The sequence below is a fragment of the Amphiprion ocellaris genome, chromosome 2 (genome assembly GCF_022539595.1).
Source record: "Amphiprion ocellaris isolate individual 3 ecotype Okinawa chromosome 2, ASM2253959v1, whole genome shotgun sequence".
In the NCBI taxonomy this organism is placed as follows: Eukaryota; Metazoa; Chordata; class Actinopteri; family Pomacentridae; genus Amphiprion; species Amphiprion ocellaris.
In genome coordinates, this window is record NC_072767.1 from 35,781,719 (window position 1) to 35,807,100 (window position 25,382).

The 25,382-nt window shown below is 39.5% G+C and overlaps 1 protein-coding gene across 2 annotated transcripts; it reads right to left on the minus strand.

Moving 5' to 3' along the window:
• Positions 1–97: 97 nt before the first annotated feature.
• Positions 98–25,279, minus strand: impact (impact RWD domain protein). Of its 2 annotated transcripts, none has more exons than XM_023271862.3 (11): positions 25,102–25,279; positions 21,948–22,076; positions 21,798–21,850; positions 21,631–21,693; positions 21,330–21,415; positions 14,679–14,804; positions 14,512–14,600; positions 12,461–12,534; positions 11,821–11,911; positions 3,842–3,976; positions 98–459 (listed from the first exon to the last, which is right to left on the minus strand). In XM_023271862.3, the coding sequence occupies exons 1-11, from the start codon at positions 25,147–25,149 to the stop codon at positions 400–402; spliced, it is 954 nt and encodes a 317-aa protein (XP_023127630.2). In that variant the 5' UTR covers positions 25,150–25,279; the 3' UTR covers positions 98–399. The 2 variants fall into 2 exon arrangements, with proteins under 2 accessions (XP_023127630.2, XP_023127629.2); XM_023271861.3 differs by having other exon boundaries at positions 14,512–14,606; positions 25,102–25,277.
• Positions 25,280–25,382: the final 103 nt, after the last annotated feature.

A 25,382-nucleotide genomic window follows, 5' to 3' on the forward strand; every position in this document is an offset into this window, starting at 1 on the left:
TGCTGATTCAAGTCTGGAAAGATGATTTCCAAGAAATTAGATCAATAATCCAAATGTGACACTGATGGATATGAAGAAACTTCAAATTCTGCTGATGTTGAAGTTATATTCAACCCACAGTTTGCTTTAATGAAAACATTTTCTGCTAGTGAACATTTAATTTCAAGGCTTCTCTGAGAAAATGTGGAATTATAGATTCCAGAGAGAAAATCAATCATCCCTGATAACAATTCAAAATTCCTCGTTGATATTTCATTTGTAAAATTATTCTGAATAAATTATCTGTAACTGCAAGAAATTGTTTTTCTCTAAGACACGTGTAAAGTGGCTAAAAACAAGCTTTATGATGCATTAAACAGCAAAGACCATGAACCTGTGTTTGAGTTTTTCTTCTGAAATTCATTTTGTCTTCTTGGTTTTTGGCCTTTTTGTCTTCGCTCCTGATTTGGTGGCCTCATCCTGTGAAACAAGAGGACAGGATCAGAGAATCAAAAGACTAATGACTGCGTTACATTAGCACCCCATTTCATAGTGCCAAAGCTTTTCCCATGCTGAATAATCGAGTGCTACTTTCCAGCTCATGACACACTCTTTTGCCCAAACTCCCGCTGTGCCTGCAAATGTGCAAATTATAATCCACTGATTGACACGCACCATACTGTTTTAATGTATTCCAATAATTGCATCAAACACTGCATCCCTAAGTACTCTTATAAAACACCCTCCACTAATTATTGCACTGACAAACCACATCGCCAATTTCTACATCTCTGATGGCTCTGTTGTAATATTCACGCACTTGTCTTAAATAACTCATCGTGTTTGCAATTGTCTCCAACACTCGTCCGCTGTTCAAAATGTTCCTTTCCAATTCAGGTTGGGGTTTCCCTGGAGATTTAGTCAACAGAAAGTAGCCTTGTTGCTGTTTTTAATTAGCAGCCCACATAGTGCAAAGTGACTGGTAGCAACCTTTTATGTGTAACATTCAGCTCTTTTTTTCTGACAATATTCCATTCAATCCAGCATTCAGACATTTTATTCAATTTTGTATTTACTTGTGGCAAAACTGAATGTCCTGTTCCTAATTTACACTTCTTTTCTGAGCACTATAAAACAATGACAGACCTTTGAATGTACCGACAGGATAAAGCACTGAAACAAAATTTCAGCAACTGACCCGACATCCAACAATAAAATGTTCTGGGTTTCCATCATCAGCATCACCTCACAGATGAAGATTAAGCTGGTGTGTCCTATTTTGTTTCCTTGTATATACAACAATCAGCCACAAGATTAAAACCACCTGCCTAATTCTTTGTCCCTATCGTGCCGCACAAATAGTTCCAACCTATCAGGTCATGGATATGAGATCTCGATGGATGTCCAGTTGGGACACTGGGGACAGATTCTGTAGGGTGCTGGGTGAGGTCTCTTTGGATCAGGCTTATTTCATTGTATCCCACTGATGTTCTATTAGATTGGGATAAGGGAAATTTGAAGTCCGGCTTTGTGCCTTGGGCTCTTTGCTGTGTTCCTCAATCCATTCCTGAGCAGTTTTTGTCTTTCGGTGTGGTGGGACACATTACCCTGCTGGGGGAGTCGCTGGTGTTAGAGAGCGCTGTTGCTATTGGGGAATTGTGCCTGGTTTGCAACATTAAGGTGGGTGGTACGTGTCTATGCGACATCACTATTCCAGTTCCTTCATCACTATTCCAGTTCCTTCATCACTATTCCAGTTCCATCATCACTACTCCAGTTCCATCATCACTATTCCAGTTCTGGGTCGCTGCTCATGTGGCTGACCGGTCGGCTTGTAGAGCATGTTTTTATAGTGTTTTATGGTGTTTTTATAGTGTTTTATAGTGTTTTTATAGTGTTGTCCTGTTAGTCGCGTCTTTGTCTAGTCAGTACATAGCATCGCATGTGTTTTTCAACCTTTAATTATTACGTCACTGTTGCACTGCCTGCTCTATGTGCCTTTTTAATTGCCCCCTGGGGACAAAAGTATTCTGAATCTGAATCTGAATCAGAATCTGAATCCACATGAATGCCAGGACCCAACAGCATATCACATTGATAAATGTTATTTACTTCATGTGTCAGTGGTTTTAATTTTGTGGCTGATTGGTCTATTTCCTCTTACTCTAGCAACGTCAGTGTCAGCCTGTCAGTCAGTCCACCACATTGTTTGACAATTTAAAGCCTTGACAACTATTAGATTGATTGGAGAACCTGATCTGAGGGTTAAAGCACCAAATATGAATGGCAGTGCCTCCAATTTGCATCCAGCTGGGAACACTTTCTATATCTCTGATGGCTCATTTCTGTCATCACCACCTCCATTTATGTCATCCCTCCTCTGTCTGCTGTCCAATAAAGGCATGGATGTCAAATAAAAAAAACAACTATTCATTGTCCCCAGAGAATGACTTTCGAGACTTGTATCAGCATTGTTGGGATATTTGTGAGATTTTTTCATGTTTATTGGATGGAAGGCCATGAAATTTTGTTCATGCATTCTTCTTCTCCTCAGGATAAATTGTGATAACTCCTTTCACTATCTCTGTAGCACCATCACCAGGTCAAATTTTGGCTTTAATTTATGACCAAACACCTCCAACAAACTAAATTTATTGCTATCAGTCTCAGCTGTAGTTAATGCTAACTGACTGAGCTCGAAGCTGTACAGAGTTGCTGGCATAGCTACAGACTCATAACATCAACAACGTAGCCTTCAAATGATGCTCATTGACCATCGACTCTCTGAAGAACTGTCTAGTGGATAAACAAAAAATACCAGTAAATAATTATTGCCCAGCTTGTGCTGTCTTCTGCAATATTCAACTGCGGACAAAATGCCTTGACAGCTTGACCTTTAAACACCGCATGGCTGCCTTTTTAACAATCTTATGTGCCCAGGATGCACTCACTCTGGCATTTTAATACCAGTAAAACTGTTCTAAATGCTTTACTCTTTATCTCAATATTTATCATGTCTGCTTATTTAACCTTCTACATCAAAAAGTTTTTCAGATACGCATTTGATGACCTCAACCAAATAAGAGCTGCTCGTTTTCTACTTCAATCAATTCAAACCTAATTTTTGAAGTGTTTCGTGAACTGAAAACAAGTGTTTCTGCAGAGGTGGTAAATCCTCCATGTGTTCGCAGTCGCTTCTAATAAGCTGTCACAGAATCCGGGTTTGATGTCCAGGGGGAACGGAACCTTTGCTGTCAGGATGGGAATCAAATCAAGAGCTCATTTTTTACAGTCGGTTGATTTAAAGTAGGATACTTTCAAGAGTAGGTTTGCTGTACCTTTAATCTACCTGTGGCTGCCACTCAGAGGTCAATCATGTTATAAATGGAATAACTCTGCAGAACACAAAGACGACTTCAAAGCCGACGAGACCTAACTTCAGGCTAGTGAAAGCGCGTTTGATCTCCAGAACATGTGGCAACCAGACACTTCAAATGAACCAATATCTTTAATGTGACAGCTACTGAAGAGCTACTGTGGAAACACAAGTCACGCTGAGCAGACATTCTATCTTTATATAATACACCAATGTCTCACTGTAAATACATACAGGACTGACTGACAGCACCACTCATGGTTTCTGACTCTGCTTTGGCTGCTAGAAAGGAAAATTAAAAGAAAATCTCATCTACAGTCATGTGTTCCCGAATAACTGGACGAATATTAGGGTGCGAGACAATTAGACTGCAAGATAACAGGTGGTTTCTGGCATGAGAGAACTGGCAGTGAAGTCAGATTTGACTGATGATGTGTCACTGGAAGATGACAGAGCGATATGTTGAAGGCCCAGAGAGTGTCTCACCGTGGAGGCAGTGTATCCCTCCTCCACCAGGATGTTTCTCGCACAGTTGTTGATGTGTTTGAAGCGGTCAGGACCCAGCAAAATGCCTCCGTACCAGCGGGACACGACCACCATGACATTACGCACGTCTAGAATCTGTGGCGAGAAACATGAGAAATGAGTGTGAATTTGAGAGAGACAAAGACAATAAATTGTGACTCAACACCCGTCACTGGCAGCTATTTCCAAGCAGCCAAATATTTCACACCAGATGTGACATTGTGGATGAATCTTCATTAAGTGTTTCTGTCTCAGCTGGCAGCCTGACGGTTCAACATTTGGGGGTATTTCCCTGTTTTGTTCGATAAGAAGATGTATTTTCATTTCATCTTTGTGCAGCTCCAGAGCATATTTAGGTGAGATTCAGAAATTGAAGATTTTAAAGTTAAATTTAATGATATGCAAAATTATGGAACACATAGACATACATATGCACAAAACACCATGAAATAAACAAAAAGTATGACCTCAAACAGTATAAATGCAATCCTCAAAGCAATACAAGCCTAAAAACTAACAATTAAAGCTGCTATAATATATTTTTTATACTAACAACAGATTAAACAACTACATGAGTGTGATAGAGGGCTTGTTTCTTGTCACAAACCCACAGGTAATCATCACTCAGCTCTGCAGCTCCCCTCAGCTATTTGGAGCATTTTGATATTTTTCAACGCTGTTGTTTTGATTTTCCTGCCAGTTACTTTGTTGTTTTGGTGCTCCCATCGATGTCAGTGCCCGGCAGCAGCAGGCAGGCAGCTTTTTTTCCTCGCTCCCTGCCCTAAAGCTGGCGATTAGCTGCAAAGTATTCAGCAGCTAAAGAGTTCCATATTTCCCTCAAGATTCGGTATGAAGCAAAACCCTGTTAAAAGGAAAGTGAATATTGAACTGATTCAATGAGCGTCCAGAGACACGACTTCAAGTGAATACTAATGTTGCTGTGTATCTGCTGGATATGCAAATAAGAAATTGCTAACTGAACTGGGGGGTAATATATCAGTTTTTATTTAGAGCTTATTTGTGCTGCTCCAAAGCAGCCAGTGAATCAGTTTATGTATCTTCAAAAGACAACAGCAATCTCGCTTTTTCAAAGCTGTAGTCTAATACCTCAGAAATAGATTTTTTTACCGGTCTGCTGTTAAATAAAGAAAAACAAGAAATAATGTGTAAATGTAAAAATAAAGGGAAAAAGGTATTGTTTTGGGTTTTTTGTACTTTCAACAGAGGTTGTTTTTCCTGTTTCTTTGCAGTAAGGTAAAGATCTTGACTTAGGAGTCAGTCTACGCTCCAAACCCCCGACCGAAAGAATGAGGTCAGGGATACAATCAGCCAAAATGGGTTTTCTTCACAGGCTGGCTGGGTGCCGCCTTAAGGATAGAGTAAGGACCTCGGACATCAGGAGGGAGTTCGGAACAGTCAGTTAAAGGAAGATGAATGTCTGGAACGCCCTGATGTCATCACGACCCAACCCAGATAACTGGAAGTAAATGAATGGATTAACATGTTCTGATTAACTTCACATTTCCTGAATGTCCAGTGACAACTAAGCACATTTGCCAAAACACCACACTATAGCCGTAAAATGAAGAGGAGCATTTGACCCTGGACTGCAACACATGCACAAAATGTATAGTCTATCAATTAGGGGAACTCATCCACATCGGATGGTCAACAGTATCAGTCAGATCCTTCTTTTATTCATCACCTCACACCTCCTCATTCCTCGAGAGAAAGAGCAAATCTAAATGAGGAAATGGGACGAAAGATTCACGGAGAGGAATGAAATTAGAAGAGAATAGATGAAGAAGAAAGCTCTTCATGTAAATTGCTCAGGATGCTGAGAGAATCACAAGTAGAAGATTAATCAGCATGTTGCTCAGAAGGACGAGTGCTGATGCTATCGCTTCAGTTACAGTAGCTCAGTGAGCTGCAGGAAGTGACCTGAGAGTGACATTCAATCTGCTCTTCCGTCCACATGGGTTAGGAAAAGCAAATTTGAAAGGAGGCTGCTGAGTTTAGGCTGTCTGTTTTTTAATTAAATGCACTGACTATGTGCTTTCATAGCTGTGTTTAGAAGCACACCCTTTTAAATTGTCTGAAAAATTTAGAATGCTGATTTAAACATGTAAAAACACACATTTTTTGGCCACTTGGAGGCAGCACGTCATCACAGACATCTTATATTATGAAAACCGAATTGGTGAAATTGTTAAAACATTAACCCCTTGACGCCTGAATTTATTTACAATTAAATAAAAAATTTTTTTGTCTGTTTTTGCTTTCCAGCTGATGCTAAAATAAGATACATAATAATAACAACAGATATATAATAGTTAGGTCCCACTCCAACCGGTCCTACGAGAAACCAGTGTTTGCAAAAGGTTCTGAGGTACGTATCGAATATGCACAAACTTGCATTGGGGGAATGGATGCGCTATCTCAGCTGCAGTCTGAATGAAAGTGGTATGTTTTGAATTTGCGACAATAGATGTCAAGGAGTTAACATCACAGATGTTGCCTGACTCGATCAGAGTAATATATATTTAGATCAGTCGATACCAAGTCCCAATCTGATTCCAATTCCTAGATAATGCAAACTGTAAGTATTGAAGATTAGCTGCAACACCTGGCTGGGCCACCAGGTAGAGCCTTTTATTGCCTAATACATTGGCAACCAGAGGAGATTCAGTTCCTGAGTAGGGTGTGTCTGCAGACCCAGAAGCTGCACTTTCAGGGTCACAGTTGTAGGACCCCACCTCTAGGACTCATAGTTTTCGCCTTGCAATGTCCTCAAATCTAGCCAAGATGAATGATAGTCATAGTGGGAGTACTGAATGTGAATTCAGTTTGTCCATTTAATGTTAAAAGAACTGCTCTAACTTGTAATCAGGCACTGCAAACTCTCATGTTTTAGCTCCAACTCATCAACAAAACCCCAACTCTTAGCTTGCTTGCTTATCTATTTAATGGAGCCATTGAGAGATTTTGGGGGGCCCAACTCAGAGTTAAATATAGCAAGCACATGAATTAAACTACAGAAGATGATAAAAGCATGTTGACATGATCAGGGTGTGTGCATGCAGTCATTTGCTGTGTGTGTCTGTTGTTTGCTGTCCATCAAGATGTAGTATTTTGGGGCTAATGAGCCTTTAAAAGCAGAAGTTGTGCACTGTAACGATCATTCATGGAGGTATGTCTCAAAACAGAGGGCTCTAGATGTACAGCCCTAGAATATGGTCCTAAAAGTGCAGCCTCCACATGCTATTGCAGATCCTTGTTGGCAAGCAGAGAGCAATGTAGGGGTCCAGCTACTAAAGGGGTCGCCATGACAAAGTCTTCTGTGATGCTTAATGTCCTCCTGTCAGAACATTTCTGTCAAATCATGCCAGGGTCGAATAGGATAACATTTTTGCATCCCTGATGCATGAAACAGCTGCTTTATTGATTGAAATATGATCTTGGCTTGAAATTGTGTTGTTAACACTGGGCAAATGACAAGTGTGCTCAGTTACTATTGAAAATGAATCAACAATGGACTGACAATGCTGTGGTAATTAAGAAAGTTACCCTAATTTATGATAGAGTCAGGCTCAGGTTTATGTCGATAATGATTAATTAAAAACTGCCTTGATCAGCCAGGATATCCATAATTATAGCTTGATGATACAGTGGAGCCATATTTTTCATTATCCCTTTCTTCAGCGCTAACACTAAAAAACCAAAGCGCATTAACCTCAGTGTTTCTTCTGTTTGACTGCAAATTACTGCACCTGCTTCAATCTAGATTGCTAGTTAGCCGTGCTTTCATCTAACAAATGCATCTTCCCTGAATGTCAGAGTTTGCAGAACAGCTTGGTTTGCAAATTCTGTCTCCCCATTAGCTCTCTGATGGAGAGCTGGGGATAAGAACCAACACCCGCCTCTGCAGTGATCATTTTACACTGGGGACTGAGATTTTCACACAGCTGCTGTTTCTGGTGACTGGGGCCAAACTGTCTATCGCCCCATCTTTCATCCTGTTGGCATCTTGTGCCATCTTTCCACAGAAGATGCTCACCAATGAGTGAAAGTCACCCTGTGTGTTCAGTTTATTATAGTATTTAACTTTGTCCTGCATATTGCATACTGTATGTACAGTGCATGCTTGTGATTTAACGTTTCACTTGTTTGGTTCGGTTGAAAGAAACTGAGGCCCATTTGTGCATTTAATATGGTTAATTTGGGCTGGTGTGAAAGCTTTTATTCATCTCCTTCAGCAGATGCAATCTGAGCATTTCAGAGCAGAGAAGTTACCCTCGGTCGAGGAAGATGTTCTGTTTTTCCTGAGCCTGGCACTGCAAGATGTTTTTTTCTTTTTTAAAGGGATTTTTTTCTTCCAACTGTCACCAAAGTGTTTGCTCAAATTGATTCATTTGGATCTGTCTGGTTTCTCTCTGTAAAACAGTACTGGAAGGTCACGATGTTTCTATGTGGACTGAATAGAATTGAGAATGCTGCTTATTTTGTCACCATTTTGAAACTTTATTTTATACATTTTTTAATCATTCAAATTTGGATGGCTGGTTAATAACGCATTTGTCCTCAGGTCGACCAGCTCAGTGCTTTACACAGACTTTAGAGATGCTGAATTGCATCCATAACACTAAAAGGGAGCAGCAGCGGTGGTGATGGCCTTTGACATTACACAATGTTCTCTGCCCCATTTTTAATGGAAAAAATAATGATTACTGGAGCGTTAATGTAAGGTGTCATAGATACATGTACTTTCTGCCTGGGTTGAGGTGTTACAAAAAGCATTAAACAAAGAGACACTACTTTTCATGCTTTCCAGATATTTAATAGAGAGCTTGTACCTAGAAAGTTTCAACATGATTTTTTTTTTCATTTCTCCAAAAGATAATTTAAGCAAATTAGAGCCAAGACTAGCTGAGCCGAGTGATGTGTTTTTTCAGTGGCTGACTGTTTTGGAAGGGAACACTGCATTAGTCAAAGCTTGATTCATCTGAATTCAGTGCAGCAGATCACAGATTCTGAGATGTCCACACCAAGAATCTAATACAGTATCTCTCTAACAGGGTCACACTGGTGTAGACGACTGCTGTCACCTTATGAATGAGTATGAACTATGACATGAGTCATGCATCTCATGTGGAAAAGCCGTGACGCGACGCGGCACCAACTGGTAATGAGTGTGACAGAGCTGATACAAGTCACCGCCGAGGTCTGATTACAGCAAACTTTTCGTTTTGTCAGAAACCTTTTACTGGCTTTCATTCAATATTACGTGGAAACAAAAAATGTGTGGACAATTGTAGCATTTCAGTGTGATGTGGGTGTGTGTGAATCACAGTGCCATCTGACAGCACGATCTAGTGACAAGTGCCTCTTTGAAATGTGAAATGAAAGCATTAATAAGTGTGCGAAATTACTATCATGGGACCAAAGTTCTCTGTAGAGGACATTGGCACATTATGTAAATACAAGTGGTGTGTGTGACACTATAATGGTCATTTCCCCTTGTAAAACCATGAAGACTCAGTTACTGTGTACTTACATTTTTCTGAAGAAGTGCAATTATCTAAATTAATGTTTGACTCTGCAGTGGGGATGAGCAGTTGCAGTATTTTCACGTCAACTCAGTGTCTCAAAATCAAACAGATTCAAAGAAATTGATTAAATAGGCTGTTTGTCAGAAGCTTTCAAAATGATTTAATAATTGTTAGAGTTACCTGAATCTTTAAACATACTGTTTTGATTTCATACGGAGTATGAATTTTTATTCTCAGAGTTGTCTGTGGAGCAGACCAAAGACATTTAACAACAGACTTTCATTTAATCACCTAATCTATCAGAGTCGACAACAGTTTGATTAGTTGAGGTCAATATTTTAGTCAGTTCTCACACAGTTTTGCAGAATTCAGTTTGCCAAACATGAGGATTTGTGACATTTGTTGCTTTTAATCATTGCAATTTGAATTAATTTCAGTTTGGGACAAAAAAGCGTTGACGCATCAATCTGTAGGGTCCATCATCAGGACACATTTTGAACAACTGAATAGCTACATTTTCAAGCAAACGTCTGTCTCCTAACATGACAGACCTTATATCTGATATATATATGAGTTGTGAGAGCATAAGTTTAGTATAGAGAAATGCCCCACAGAGCTGTGAGTTGTGGATTCCAATGCTACATTCACAAATGATTAGCCACAACGTTAAAACCACTAACAGGAGAAGTGAATAACACTAGTCATCTTGTTAAAATCCAAGGTTCTGCTGAAAAACTTTGGGTCCTGGCATTTATGTGGATGTTAGTTTGACAAGTGCCACCCACTTCATCGTTTCTGCAGACCGAGCACACCCTCAATCCCCAACACCAACGGCCCACAGGTCCCAAAGGTTTTACTGTCAGGCATCCCTGAAGGTTCTGTGTCAAAGGCCTCCTGGGTGAGAAATGTTCTAGCAGCACAAGAGGAGTCTACTCATTAATAGGAAGGTGGCTTCAGTATTGTGGCTGATCGATGTACGAGATGCACAGAGTATGAACTCAGCTGCCGGCTTGTAAGGTACACATGGCTAAAAATAATACAGAGTAATATGTCAGCCGTGTGCTGAAGCCTTCTTTCATAAAGGTTGCTATTTACACCTCTCGAAAGCAATTTCAACAAAAATAAGAGCTATAACCATCAGAAAGACAGAATTTAGTGCAGGATTATTGTATAAGACTGCAATAGTTGTAACTAAACAGATGTTCTATAACACTGTAGATGCAAATTTCACTACCCATTATAGTAGAAGAGCGTTTCTTTTTTTCTAAAATGTAATCTTCATTATTATTTTCAAAGGTGTTCCTGGAGCTTTTTATTACCCTCCAAAATTAGTTTTAATATGTTGCAGCTGCCACTTTACAAATGAATATATTACAGCTTTAGTCTTTCATCCACACACATTTTCAGACTAATTACAAAATTAACTAGAATAATTCTATTATTGAGATGAATTAATAACTGCAGCCCTGCGTCACAATGTATCAAACATCTACAGTGTCTTTGTTTTTTTTGTGCTTTAATTAAAATGTTGCTTTGACCAAAAATCCTTTTGTACTTAGGATACACCATCACAAAATGTCCCCATGGGTACTAATACGGTGGCTGCAGAACACTGGAACTGGAGCAGCTAAATGTTCTTCAGTCATCATTTATTATATTTTTCACACCTCTGCATGATGTCTTATGTGAAAAAGGCCTCATCTGCTTTGGTTGTTCAAAACTCTTGGTGCAGTTAACTGTCCTTTTTCATAGGATCTTAAGTTATCGAGTTCCTCAGAAAAACTGCATTGGAATGCCTGGGATGGCTCGTTTGAAGTCCTGGCTTTTTTTTCTGTTACCTACTATCTATGTGATCATGTAAAACATTTGCATGGCATACCCTAGCAAAAACAAAAAAAAAATTGCATTTCTGCTAACTCTAAAATGTTTCAGCTTAACACCCTGTGAATTACTTTAATTTTTTAATGGCAATGTCTACACAATAATAGGAAAATCCCTATATCTTTAGTGTTGAATTTTACTATTAGTATATACTGTTATTGAAGTCACATCCCCTTTAATACAATATATCTCTTCAAATGCTTACAATAGTCTGTGGAAAACTTCACTGGTAACAATCCCAGTTTAAAAACCACAGCAGAGTCCCAATTATGCAGAATGTGAGAATGAACATGGCAGCTTAGAACAGAACACCAATTAAACATGAGAAAGCCACAAGAAAGCTGAGCACGGGCAACAGATTTAACAATGTGGTTGTGATATGAATGGCGGGCAAAAGCTTCGTGCAATCTGCATTGACTAATTTATCAGTCCAGACGTGCAGCTTAGCATGCAGAACAAAGAGTGATCTGTTCGGGTTAAGGTGACAATTTTTCTCAATGAAATGATAACCTGCAGCAAATGGAGCAATCTCCCCCCTGCAGCCGTCTCGCCGTCGTCTTCGCAGTCCTGCAGGAAGCTGTGCTTGTCCTCGCAGTAAATCCTACAACAGAAACAGACCCAGCAACTCGGTATTAGGCAGGGGGAGCATGAAGATACTTTTTTGTTTGCAGAATGACACCGTGACACTGGCCGCCTCTTCACCGGAAAAGTTTTTTAAGTGTTTCAAATGTCAACATCTCCTCCCTGTGAGTAATGACCACCCAGGCAGTGCATCAGCAGCTCAACATCGACCTCATTAAACCACGCTAAGAAAACTCTCGGGCGCGCACGAGCACACACACCCACACACTCACACACACACACACACACACACACACACACACACACACACACACACAAACACACACACACACAAACGCAGCACGGTACTGTCAAAAAGCCTTAATATTCTCGGGTACTTTTTGTTGACCTTTAATTGCAGTAATGTGCCCTTTAGAGAAGACGGATGGGTTTTGAATCTTTACTTATCTCATGTTCTTCTCCACTAATGAGCCACTAAGACACACCATAACATAACTCCGAGGGCATTAGCATAATTATTACATACTATAGTCATGAAGGATGTTAGATCACATGCTGTAAAACCAACCTGTATGCATAAATATTATGGGTGGCACTCGCAATCTTCTTGTTTTCGTACAGCTTCTCCAGGACCATTTTAACCTGCAACACATGACAGGTGAAGTGTATCCTTTGCCACTCTTACATGCAGTCTACTATTTAAAACCACTGACACAAAGCTGTTGTTGTGCACTCTGCTTCAGCACAGTGTGAGCTATAAACTGAAAAAATGATGCTTGGTGACAACTTCTGAGGTCAACGTGCTGTCTGGCGCTGCTGACTAATGCACAAAGCGGTATTAGTCAACTGTTTATGAGGGTAAATCACATCTCATATAAATAAAACGGAGATTTGAAAGGCTTAACATGTAACAAGATTTGTTTTTGATGCCTCCTCTGCATTTCTTTGATTCATTTTTGCTTCCCTCGCAGGCTGATTATAAAGCTTGTTTCCATGCATCTATACACCCACCAGCAACTTTAGCAGGTACACCTGTGAAATGAACTGCAATCTACCACAACAGCTCTGCCATGAATTCTACTTTTACAAAGCGTCTACATTTTCAGTTTTTGTTCATATAGTCAAAAAGTTCTAGTTTATGTTTACTACTGAGACCATTGTGCGTGGTGGTGTTGTATTGGACTGGATTACATAATAAAGTGTAAAATCTTTATTCTGGAACTGTATTGATTTCACATGTGTACCTAAGTGGCCGCCGAGGGTATATGTACACGTCCAGTGTTTTTTTTTTTGTTTGTTTTTTTTTAAAAAGAGAAGAACTTTGAAAACTATTTCCTTAAACTGGGTAAAATGTAGTCTTTTCAGAGGACTCCCAACATATTCAGTGATAAATAAATTAGTAAGACATTGTGAAGAAATTCTTTACATAAATTAAATGTGTAAAAATACAAATACCTCAATAAACAATAAATAAATAATTTCAAAAAAAATATTAAAACAGTAAACATTATTAGAACATGTTATTTAGTTGTTTTTTTTGTCAAGGTTTACTTATAGTTACTAAACTTTATTTTTAACTTATTGTTTAAAACATGAAGAATATCATTCCAAGGTGGTCTATATATAATTTATAATTACCTTTTTTCCCCCCTATACTTTTTCATGATGCTTTCAGATGTAACTGGCGCAAGTTTGATCTGACTCAAAACTCAATATACCCATATGCTAGCAACCTGTCGATCACATTCTTGCCACATCTTAAAACGTGTCCTGCTTTATCATTTATCTTCCTCTAAATCGGACCATACATTACTAAATAAACATAATGCTGTGTGTAAGGAGACTTGAAACTGACAATTTTGACCAGAAACATGTCATGAAAATGCATACTGAGGTAACAAATCAACTGAGAAACAGGTTCATTTTCTCATAGTCTTCTATACAATCAGACCAGAGGAGTTGCCCTCTACTGGCTGTTAGTAAGAATGCATGTCCACTATATAGACTGGGAAACAAATGTAATAATAAAATAAAAACGTTGCAAAGCAAAGAAAATTCTATAACAGTGAGCTACTTCTAAAAGTCAACAATGAACATTTTCGGGCTCTTATAGTGACTCTAAAAACAAATAAATAAAGCTATAATGGATTTTTTTTCAAGTAATTTACTCTCAGTGAAGCGTTTCTTGTTTTTTTTCTTAATTAAGTCTTTGGTTGTACTGAACACTTTGAGGACAGAACATAAAAATATGTAAATCCTTTCCAGTTCTCCTTTTATTCAGTTCACGTGCTTAACGGAAGACAGATGTTTCTGTAGGGACCTTTTTTTTCTAAATAGCACCTTTCAGCAGGTGGAAGCTTTTAAGATGAGCTGGTATGTTGCAGGAGAGCCAGATTTGTATTCCGGAAGGAGCCTGATAATGTTTCAGCTCATGAAACCGCTGCGTAAATTTACAGATTGACATCCTTCTCCCTGCAAGACCCTCATCAAGTTATTTCTGCTGAATCTCATATCAGCATTCAAAAATTCAAAGATCTTGTTGCAGCTATATATTTAGTGAATTATTTTTATTGTACTAAAAGTTTGTAGCAAAAAAAACAAAACTTAGCCGAGCGGTACCTGTCTGGGGGTCACCACAGGTGCCAAATGGGGCTGGAAGGTGCTGCGTCGGTCTGTGATGGGATTTCCATGTTTTATTGGAGGTACTTCTTCATCTAGAAGATAAATGTGTTGTTCATAATAAGACAGACAGGTTGATGTTATCATAATTAAATCCAGTGCAGTACCATTTGCCTTATCCATGAAGAGATGAGCATTTTCTGTGTTCAGTTTCAGAGTCCTGAAATCTGGTAAGTCTTCATCATCATCCTCGTCTTCCTCAGCAGTCACGTTCACATTTTCTGGTTGATCCACTGAAACAAGTAAGAAATGTTATGCTTTGTCAAAATAAAGGTTAATTTATTTTTTTTAAATGAGCAAATTATCTCTCAATTGCCTTTACATGACCTTAACATAGATGATAAAATACTTGGAGATGCTGACATGGCTTCTGAAAAAGGAATTTGCTGATTATTGAGAGAGGTTTGAACTAAGTGAGTAATTGAAACATATCTGACTACAGAGCAGGGAGATGAGACACAAAGAGCTGATCTGAAGGTGAGCTGAAATTAGTGCCATGTTGTTATGGAAACAAAGGTGGACTATGTTTAAGCACAGCCTAAATCGGCTGATCATTCATGGACATATGCACTGATCAGGCACAACATTAAAACTAGTGACAAGTGAAGAGAATAAAACATCTACTGTCTCTGAACAACGGCACCTGTCAAGTGGTGGGATATATTAGACGGCAAGCAAACTGCGGCCTTTTGAAGCCGACGTGAAAAAACTTTGACAAGGCCTAAGTGTGATGGCTAGACGAGCGGGTCAGAGCTTTTCCAGCAGGGCAGCTCTTGAAGTGTGGTATTGGGATAGAGTGGTTTGTACATATCAAAAGTGATCCAAAGAAAGACACCTGGTGAACCGGAGACAGGGTCATGGGCTCAGTGAAGCATGCCGGGAGCAAAGACCGGCCTGTGTGGTCCCATTCCAAAGAAGAGCTACAGTAGCAAAAACTGCTGAAAACCTTGAAGTGGCAACATCTAAAGATTTTCATCTAGATATAGAAGTTAGGTCACTATCTGTAGGTGAAAGATGGAACTCAACAGTGACCGCGCCTACATCTTTATTGAAAGTAGAGCAACATTTATCCACACCAATCAGGCATAACATTATGACCACTGACAGGTGAAGTGAAAAACATCGATCCTCTTGTTATAATGCAATGTTCTGCTGAGAAACCTTGACATTAAAGTGGATGTTTCACATGTACCACCCACCTAAACATTGTCGGTCAAGCAACCCTCCCACTTCCCCACCTCCCATGGAAACAGCAGTCCTTGATGCCATCCACCACCCTCAGCAGTTTAATGCACCCGGACACACAACTAAAACTGCTCAGGAGCGGCCTGGGAACACGACAGAGCTGAGGTGTTCACCCAGGTTCCACATTCCCCAGATTCAAATCTTGCTGAGCATCTGTGAGATTTGCCTGGACAAGCCTGATCTAGGTAGGTCCCGCCCTGCAACCTACAGGACTCACAGAATTCACTGCTACCATCCCGGTGCTGCAGGACATCCCTAGAGGTCCTGTGTCCATGCCCCACCGGGTTAGAGGAGTTTTAGCAGCGTAAAGGGACCAACAGAACTATGAAGTGGGTTTCTGAGGCGACTTTCTCAGGAAAAATATTGTACTTGGTTACGAATGCAACTGTCAATGCAAAGTGAACATTTCCTCGTGCTGCAGCGTCACTTTAAAACTGCTGAACTGGTGTAATATGAGTTAATTAACCTTATTTTTGGTAGAAATTATGTTCAAGTGTAAGTCAAGGGTGCCAAAACTATATGGTTGCATATATTTAGTTCTGAAAAAAACAATGATAGAAGCTAAAATATAATAGTGGTACTTATTTAGGAGAGTGAAAACCAAATTAATAAACTGTACTGATATTGGCATATATTAAAAAACCTTATGGGTCAGTTAGATCTTGTGGGTCATTAAAGAGATGGTCAGTATGTGAAGTCTCATAAGTAGCTTGGTACAAGATGTAGCAAAAACAAAGACTGCAAAAAGCCTGCAAGAAAAATCACACATACAATGCAGAGATGCACACATGATAGGAGGTGAGAATCAGGTGATAATCAAACATATGAGACCAAACCAGACCAGCTTGGTTTGTTGTAGCTCCTCTGTGTGGTGTAATAAATCTACAAATGAACTGCAGATCAATAACTCTGGTCTGTTTTCCCTTTTATCAAATATGATATGATGATTTGGTGTTACAGTAATACAGTGAGCGTAGTAGCCTGATTGGAAATGCACCATATTAGGAAGTTGTAACTAGAAATGCAAACTGTTTGTCAGAGAGCTGAGCACTGTTGTTCATGCTACTGTTCATCAAAAAGGTGTCAGCGAAACAAAACAACAGTCTGTTCATGCATTTTTTGACAGCAAAGCATTATAAAGCATTGCAAGGAGTAATGGAACAAGCCTTTAGAGCTTGTTCCAATATTCTGCAGACCTAAAACTTCTCAACAACGTGACCAACTTTCACTGTTCCCCGCTGTTTCCAGACTCAGGCCCCGTGAAACATGAAATCAGGTCACAGAAAGAAGGAAAAAGGCCAGATATTGCCTAAATTCTATAAAATGACAATACCCTGTTGTTTATCAGTATAAAGACACATTGCTGTTACCACCAGGAGTTATAGATGTCGCTATATCAACCAGGACAGACTTTCCATGATAGAAATGTTCCAGGTGAGACAGTGCATTGTAGCGAGATCAGATCAAGCAGTGCACAAGTTGACTTCATTCCACTGCCGAATGCACCTGCAACGTGTTGATGTGAGCATCAGAACTGGGCCATGGAACAATGGAAGAAGGTGAGTCATGTTTTCTTTCCTATCATGTCAACGGCTGCTTGCTATGCGTCGTTTACCCGGGGCAGTGATGGCAGCAGGATGCACTATGGGAGGCGGCCAGATGCTCTGGGAAACATTTTGCTGGGTAACTTCAGGTCGTGACATTCATGTTGATGCTACTTTGACACAATCCACCCACCTACTCACTGCTGCAGACTACACACACCTGGTAATGCCAACTGGATTCACTGATGCCTCTTTTAGGAGGATAATGCTCCCACAATCTGTCCAGGAATTGTTTGGGGAACATGGCAGAGAGGTCAAGGTGTCGACTTGGCCTCGAAATTCCTTAAATCTCAATCAAGAATCTGAGTCAGATACACAACACTTGACCTCTGAGTGCTTGTGCATCTGACACAGATGCTTGATTGAGATTTGAGTCCAAACCTCAACAAGTCAGACCCACTTTGTCGAAACAAGGGCGATCTACACAACATCAGTCAGAGGGTTTTAATGTTGTGGCTCACTGGTGTATGTTCTGTATGTATCTTTCAACACAGGGATAAAAAATAGGCCAAAATGTGCTCTGGATGCATGATTTCCCTCCAGCATTTGATTACAGTAAGTCCATTGTTGAAATCAGCTCCATAAAATGCCTGGCAGAATTTATGTGGAAATATACACTGGCAGAATGTTTACAAGTTAAAGGATAGGCCTGTCTATATGCAAATATTATTTTTTGTTATTCTAAACAAATCCTGAGAAAATATCAAAACCAGCAATGCACTGCTCCATCTCTCAATGCTTTTCCAGCTTTTTGTGCAGCTCTCAGCCTCAGATCAGTCAGTTCCTACTGAAAATATTCATTTCAAGCAAGGGTTAGAAATATGTACTTCCATTAAAAAAGGTGAGAAAAAAAAATCTTACTCCAACATCTGGACAATGTTGTTTTTATCAAACAATACTAAAATCTCTGTGCTCTGGAGTATTTCTGTCTGTGTGATTGACTCAAAACAAACAGAGCAACATGTCACCCAGTGTATCAGTGAGACTCACTGAAGTGTTCTGAGTAGTTTTTGAACTACAATCAAGGGCATAATTTTTATTCAGGAAATATGCAAATCCAACATTATCATAAAAATCACGTACTTTTCAAAAGAGGTAAGAAGAAAAACAACACTTGACAACAACAGAGGTCCATGGCACAGAAAAACAGACTCTATCAGGCTTTGCATACACAGTAACTACTGGTAAAATGAATCCAGTGTTTGGGTAGATTTGATAATAAGACAATAATCATTTGATAATAAGCAAAAATGCAATGTAATGCTTTAATATTCTGCATAAGAAACAGTTGACGCAAATAAAAGCTGCCAGATTTTACATGACTAGAATAAAAGCTCTGACCTGAGTACAGATCTGTTGTGCTTGCTATGATAATGTGAAGTCGAGTAATCGGCACATCGCCCAGTTTATTCAGTGCATGCTCACCACACATGCACAAGCTGCCCAAACTTATTACAAGAAAGTGGGTTTCATATGTAGATGAACAAATATAGTTGTTTTTTTTCATCATTTTTGCTTTCTGTGTGGGTTCATTCATGCAAACTTCATCGTGACACCCATTATGTCTCTTTACTTTTCATGTCCTCTCTGTCATATTTACTCCCTTTTCATTTCCTTTCCTGTGAAGTGTGCATCCTCAGCCCTATCACCCCCTTGTCGTTCTTCTTCCTCTCTCCCACCACGTGCCTCTCATCTGAATGAATAAGCCATCTGAGCTGAAGTGCTCTGACCAGTTATACTGACTACCACATGAATCTCACAGAGAGGACTCATGACTCGCAACAACGGGGAGGACAGTTAATATTTTTCGGGCTTGTTGCTCAAAAGAAACTGCACTGTCTGCCTTTATATTACATACTGCTCAGGGCTAGATAATGGAGACAGGCCAGAATCACTGCCCCTCCCCTCCAGAAAACTTGATTCACTGTGACACAAAATCTTTAATTTCGGTACCTTTTAGTCTTTTTACACTTCAAAAGATTCTGCCAGGGTAAGAGAAGGCATTAAACAGATATTGATCTTAATTCAGTGCAGTCGCTCAATGTCAGGGAGAGTTTTTTAATGCCACTACAGGCCTTTGTGCTCATCTTATCACGGCTTCAGAGCAGACCAGACAGTTGTGTTGCTAATGGAGGAGCATCTCACCTGAACATGGATGGAAGACACATTTAGATGTATACTGAAGGAAACATTTGATCTAATAATTGACTTTTTTTTTTTTTTATCAAGGTCGAGTTGTGGATGTTATCATTTACTCTATCTTGTTGGAAAGTGTGGAACTGACCATTTGCTAAACGTCAACCATAAACACAGGTCGTCCCATGACAGCAGCAGGCCAGTGAGGATTTAAATCACAAGAAGCAACAACCACAGTTTAAAATTAAAGCCAGTGTGGAAGTCTCTTAAGGTGCAATACCACTGAGGGTCACTAGGTGATGACTAAGTGTTTAACTCCACCCCACTTCTCATATTTGAAGGGTCCTGGGTCCAAAAGGAAAAAATGTTATTGATCATAAAGTCATTATCCGAAATTCAAGCTCAACCAGTAGATGATCACTTACTATCTTCATCTTTGTACGGAGTCTGATTTTTTTACATGAATGTGGATGTATTAAAAGAGCTGGGGGAGTGCACTGCCCCTCAGCCTTGCTGTTAGTTAGTCTTAGTGGTTGCTTGTAGTATTGCAATGGACTTCACTGTTTTTGTCATGATTTTTTAATTCATAGAGGCATCCAATTTGTAAAACTGAGACGTAGCTTTGTGAGGGGCTCGATGGGAACAGCAGGAGCAGCAGGAGGTGGAAGCAAACCCACAAGCTAAAAAAATGTTTTGACCCATGCTCCAAGCAAGCAAGTCTCATTCAGCTGAATGGGTACCATCTGCAAATTAAGTTTCCATTTCTACTTAATATATCCATGAAGTTGAAGCAGTGTGCTCGGGGCTTTAGGAGTTTGGAGGGCCCACAAAGAGCCCTGGAGCTCTGACCAGCAACACACAAACAATGCTGCTGCATGTGCAACTACAAAGGCTCACGTACACTATAGACGTGATACATTTTGGAAGAGTCCAATACACAATTATTGTAGTTACACATGCAAAACACAGGAAAATAGCAGCAAAATTAGCTTCAGGTTGAGTTCATGGACAGACACCCCAAGTGCAACACGAGCTGTTATATTGGCTGGGTAGACAGCTGGACTGATTAGCATAGATTCGTATCTGTAATATCAAACATGCATGTGTGGCTGGCCACTCTAACACTAATAAAAACAGGTTTCTTCGCCCACCTTCCATTAAATTGCAGCTAAGTCAAGCATCTCTCAGCTTGAGGACAGCAAACTTGCAGAGGACAAAAGGTGTTTGGAGCACACTGATTAAATCACCACCTTTAATTGTACGGCTGTGAATTAATCAGTGTGCTTCAACCACCTTTTGTCCTTTCAAAGTTAACTGTAACACTTGCTGTGCAGAAAGGCCTCTTGTAGCATGATATAATGTACGCAGTCATCATGTGCATGTTTAAAATCATTTTAAAGGGTTATTCTGTCAAGCTATCCTTACAAAAAACCGAAAGGTCAACGGGAAACAGTTTACAGCCCTCACCAGGTTTCATCCTTGAGCACCAGCTTGTGCCTGAGAGAAATATTAATGCCCATTGTTTTAAAAAAACTTCGGCCACAACTAATATTTTAAGCCACAGATGTGACACACGAAGGCAGAAAGTTCAACAGGGGCAGCAGTAAAACCTGGAGTGTGCTTAGCCAATGTTCAGCTGAAGCTGGTGAGTGCAAGGAAATGCTCTCAGTTTTACACAGCAAACTCTCCCGGACTGGTAAACGTCTATCAAGTGTCATTTTAAGTCATTATGTAGTGTGGCCTCAAGCATGAATTTCATTTTCCACACCTCACCTGTTTCGGAGCTCTGGGATTTTTCCACGAGGAAATCTCTAATTTTTTCCACCCAGAGGTAGAGGATGCTCTCCCCAATGTGCTCCCTGTTGAAATTTAAATGTTTCCATGTCAGGGTGGATCCTCTAATACACACACACACACACACACACACACACACACACACACACACACACACACACACACACACACACACTACAGAGATATTGTACGGTGGAAACAATAATGAAAGGCTTTTGTTGTGGCTGCTATCGCTCCACGGTATCTCCTCATGAAGTCATAAATTACGAGAAGCACTCACACATAGAGGTCTTCTAGGCTGTTTGCCAATTTGGCCCTCTCAAGGCCTCGCAGCCATGCTGCACTACAAAAGACGAGAACAAACACTGGGGTTATTGAATAGGATGAGGAGTGGGTTTCTGAGGGGGATGCTCCTCCATATTAAATTTGAAAGGCAAATGGACTTACTTGATTTGGTAGATGGGCGGAGCTGCACTTGGATAATCAGGAGGGAGAATTATCTGATCAATGAGGAAAACATCATAAACTGGATTAAAATGAGACTGCAATGACTGACACTTGTGATTGATGTGCATGATATTATTGTTTTTTCTGTACTTGCAAACACGCTGTCAGCTTTTGCTCCTCCAAGTCATTGGATATTTTGATGCAAAATATCCTGGATGCCTCATCTATCACGCACCATTCATCACCATAGATAGCAGACAAAGCCTCGACCTCTTCAATCTAAATGAAGAAACAATAACAAAGCAAAAACATTAATCATATCAGTCTGCAGACATTAATTATGGATTAATCCATGAAGTCATCACATCATTTGGAGCAGCAATGTCTAACATAATATGTTAGTAAAAATACAAAGCATCAAAAGCTAATAATTTCAACACTGAACTACAATTAGCCTCAGTTTGTGATTTCCATGTATTATTGTAACTGAGTCACAAAGCTACTTTCTTCTGTTGTTTAAAGTAGTTCTACATTTTCTGAAATGTTCACTATTTGGCAGAGTTAGATTAGATAATTAGCTTAGTTTAGCTAATTAGCTTAGCATAAAGATTAGAAGCAGGTAAAGCTAATCTGGCTCTGTGAGAAGACAACAATGCCTCAAAATTAGCATTTATGATTTATTGGGTCAAGACCAGTAATTTCACAGCCAAACAAATAATCTAACACATAACTTCCTATGATAGGGGGAATAGATATTTTCGCAAATTTGTGTAACTTATGGATTCCAGTAAATGAAATATAATGTCTAACAGGCCCAGAAATTCATTTGTGCTTACAGTCTTTATGCTAAGCTAAGCTATGCTAACAGTCTGCTGCCTCTTGGTTCCTGCAGGAACTTTTAAACTGTTTTGGTGCAGCGCCAATGTTTGTGCAAGTATCAACTGCAAAAACCAGCCCAGCAGAGTCTCCTTAGGGCTTTTTAGAGAAGAAAAAGTAGATTCCAGAGTAGGTACTTCTGAGCAGCCCCGAAAAACCATTGGGAAGGTCTTTTTTCTCCTCTCTCAATGTCCTCATCAAGTGGCAGTTTTCTCCTCTCCAACTAGTTACTGTCCTGGTCAAAGCTGTCAGATCCCACAGCAAAATGGAAAAAGAAAAGCTAAAAAGACAGATTATGGGGCAATTCCTGTCAGCATTAGACCACCTCACAATTTCCTGCAGCTGAAAGACAAGATAGTAGTGTCCATCTTCTCCTCTAAAGACTCCCTCCAGAAAACTTTCTTTTCCTCATACTTAACATGGCCATGTGGTGTTTTAATATACTCAAAGACATCACAGCATTTTCACATTTAAACTGCAGTGGACCAATGGCAATCCTAAACCACAGACTTCATATGTAACAAACCTAAAGAACCAATTTATTATTTTTCTTCTTCAGAATCTGTTTCCAATTTGAATATGTATGGTTCCAATATTAAAACATGCTATCATGTAGCGTAAAGTAGCGGTACAGCGTTTGAGCAGAGTCATAGGTGAGCTGCTGTGCTTGAGCTGCAGTGAGTGGTGATGAGGTGGATGGAAAAAGAGACAGGAACTTTACTCATTTATATCTCAGCCATTTTAAGGCAGTCAGGGATCATGTCAATGGAAAAGTCTTCGAAATATACAACTGCGATACACAGAGATGAAGTTTTTACGGTTTTAATCGATGACTTTTAATCGAGAGGGACTTTAACTTTAAGCAAGATGGTGCATCGGTTGAACAATTTTGCTTTAACAAGACCGCCAGAAGCTCTTCTAACGCTCTGGATTAGAAAGAAATGTTCACCTGCTATGCAAAAAAAAAAGATATTTAGTTTTCCCAATATATGTTTGTTCTCCAGAGATAGATGAAAAGTCTGTTTTATCATGTTACACTGTATTGTATATTGTCATACAAAACAGCATTCACATATTTTTTTTGAAGTCTCTGAGGATTGCAAAAAGACTTCCAGAACAGCAATAATTGTTGTTAATGTTAATTTTCTCCACAAAATTGGATGCTGTGACCTGCATGCCACAGCAAAGTGTGAGAGACACACACTGGATGACAAAGGCCCTGAGTATAAATAAGCTTTGTTTTGTTGATGGTGTTAATTTACGTCTTTTAACTTTTTCTGTCCTGCACCGTTGGCTGCACTATGTGAAGATGCGTAGCTTGTTGCGCATCTTGTAGCACCTGCTGAGCTTCAAACATCACTTGCATATGTGTTAATGAATCCAGACATCTTGGGAGCAACTTTCAGTGTGTGCGCGTGTGAGTTTCTTCTTATTCTATTGTCTGTTTGTGCATGTGCATTTTAATTATAAATACCACCACTATGTTTGTCACATCTGTACACAACAGTTCCTACTGGGCTTATAATACTGCAACAATTAGACACTAAAATAGAAGTTGCCACATCTGCATAACCCTTTGAATGCCAAAACCTGGCGGCTTTAAATGGAAACTTGCCAAAATTATACGAAATTATACAATTTATTAGGGCAACAAACTGTTTTTAAAAAAAGCATATATTTTTTAACTTTCCGATTGTATCTGAACATATTTTGTTTGATGTACAGTTCCATCAGGAAAAATTACCAAAAACAAGCCAAAATTGTGCAATTTCAATAAAATCCCTTTATTCTATTCACCAAAAATTAACCATTTGCACCAGATAATGAAAAATTGACTGACTCAACTGCAACCAGCAGTCACATGACAAAAACTCTGAGTTTGCAGGTGAACTGCAGGCTGTGTTTACACAGAACAAGAGAGATTGAAAGGAAAATATAACACACCTGATCTATAAAACAAATGCAGCATGGCTCATACATGGTATACAGAGGAGCAGGTTGGAAGATACATTCAGCATGGTGAAACTTCTTTCTACAGTTTGTGTAGGGTAGTTTGAAAAACACCTGGTTTATTAAGGTTGTAAATATATAAACAGCAGTAAATATTTAAAGCATGTAACACCTATGGGCACTTGGGAACATATTACACATACTGTCTCTATTGTTGTTCTTTTTTCCCCCAAAATGAATTATTAAAGAAATTAAACAGGTTTTGATGTTGTAACTGTGTCATACTGCAAAGAAGATTTTTTTTTTCGTTTTTTCTCCTTGTAGTCATTCTTGTATTGTTTCCATAGTGGTCCTGGACTTTAGACTGCAGTAAAAATGAACCCACAATGAGTTAAAACACACCCAGAAACTGCTTGTTGTCCAGAGAGAAGACTTAACTTTATCTGAAAGTATATCAGAGCAAAGACTTCGAGCTTACTTGAGCCTGAAGATCTCCTTCATTTTCTGAATTTATGATATCCGCCATTTATTCACCTCATTATCTAGAGTAAACTGCTGAAAACATACCACTAAGTTAGTCAGAAAAGAAAATAATGCAGAAGACAGCAGAACATGAGCTACACGTTACCATCCAGTCTGTGTGAATCTGCTTCCGGGTTAAACCGGGTTGGTGCGTTTGCTCAGTCTCCCAGGGTCAGAAGTCTTCATTTAGACAGAGACAAAAAACGAAAAAAACCTTAAGAATTGAGAGTAACCGCT

What these genes read in the sequence shown, in the direction of transcription:
- impact (XM_023271861.3), bottom strand. Translation starts at nt 25,149, where the DNA reads ATGGCGGATATCATAAATTCAGAAAATGAAGGAGATCTTCAGGCTCAA. An exon ending in CTTCATGGATAAGGCAAATG is followed by an intron (nt 14,607 to 14,678) that starts GTACTGCACTGG and finishes TTTATCTTCTAG; the next exon opens with ATGAAGAAGTACCTCCAATA. An exon ending in CATAATATTTATGCATACAG is followed by an intron (nt 11,912 to 12,460) that starts GTTGGTTTTACA and finishes TTTCTGTTGTAG; the next exon opens with GATTTACTGCGAGGACAAGC.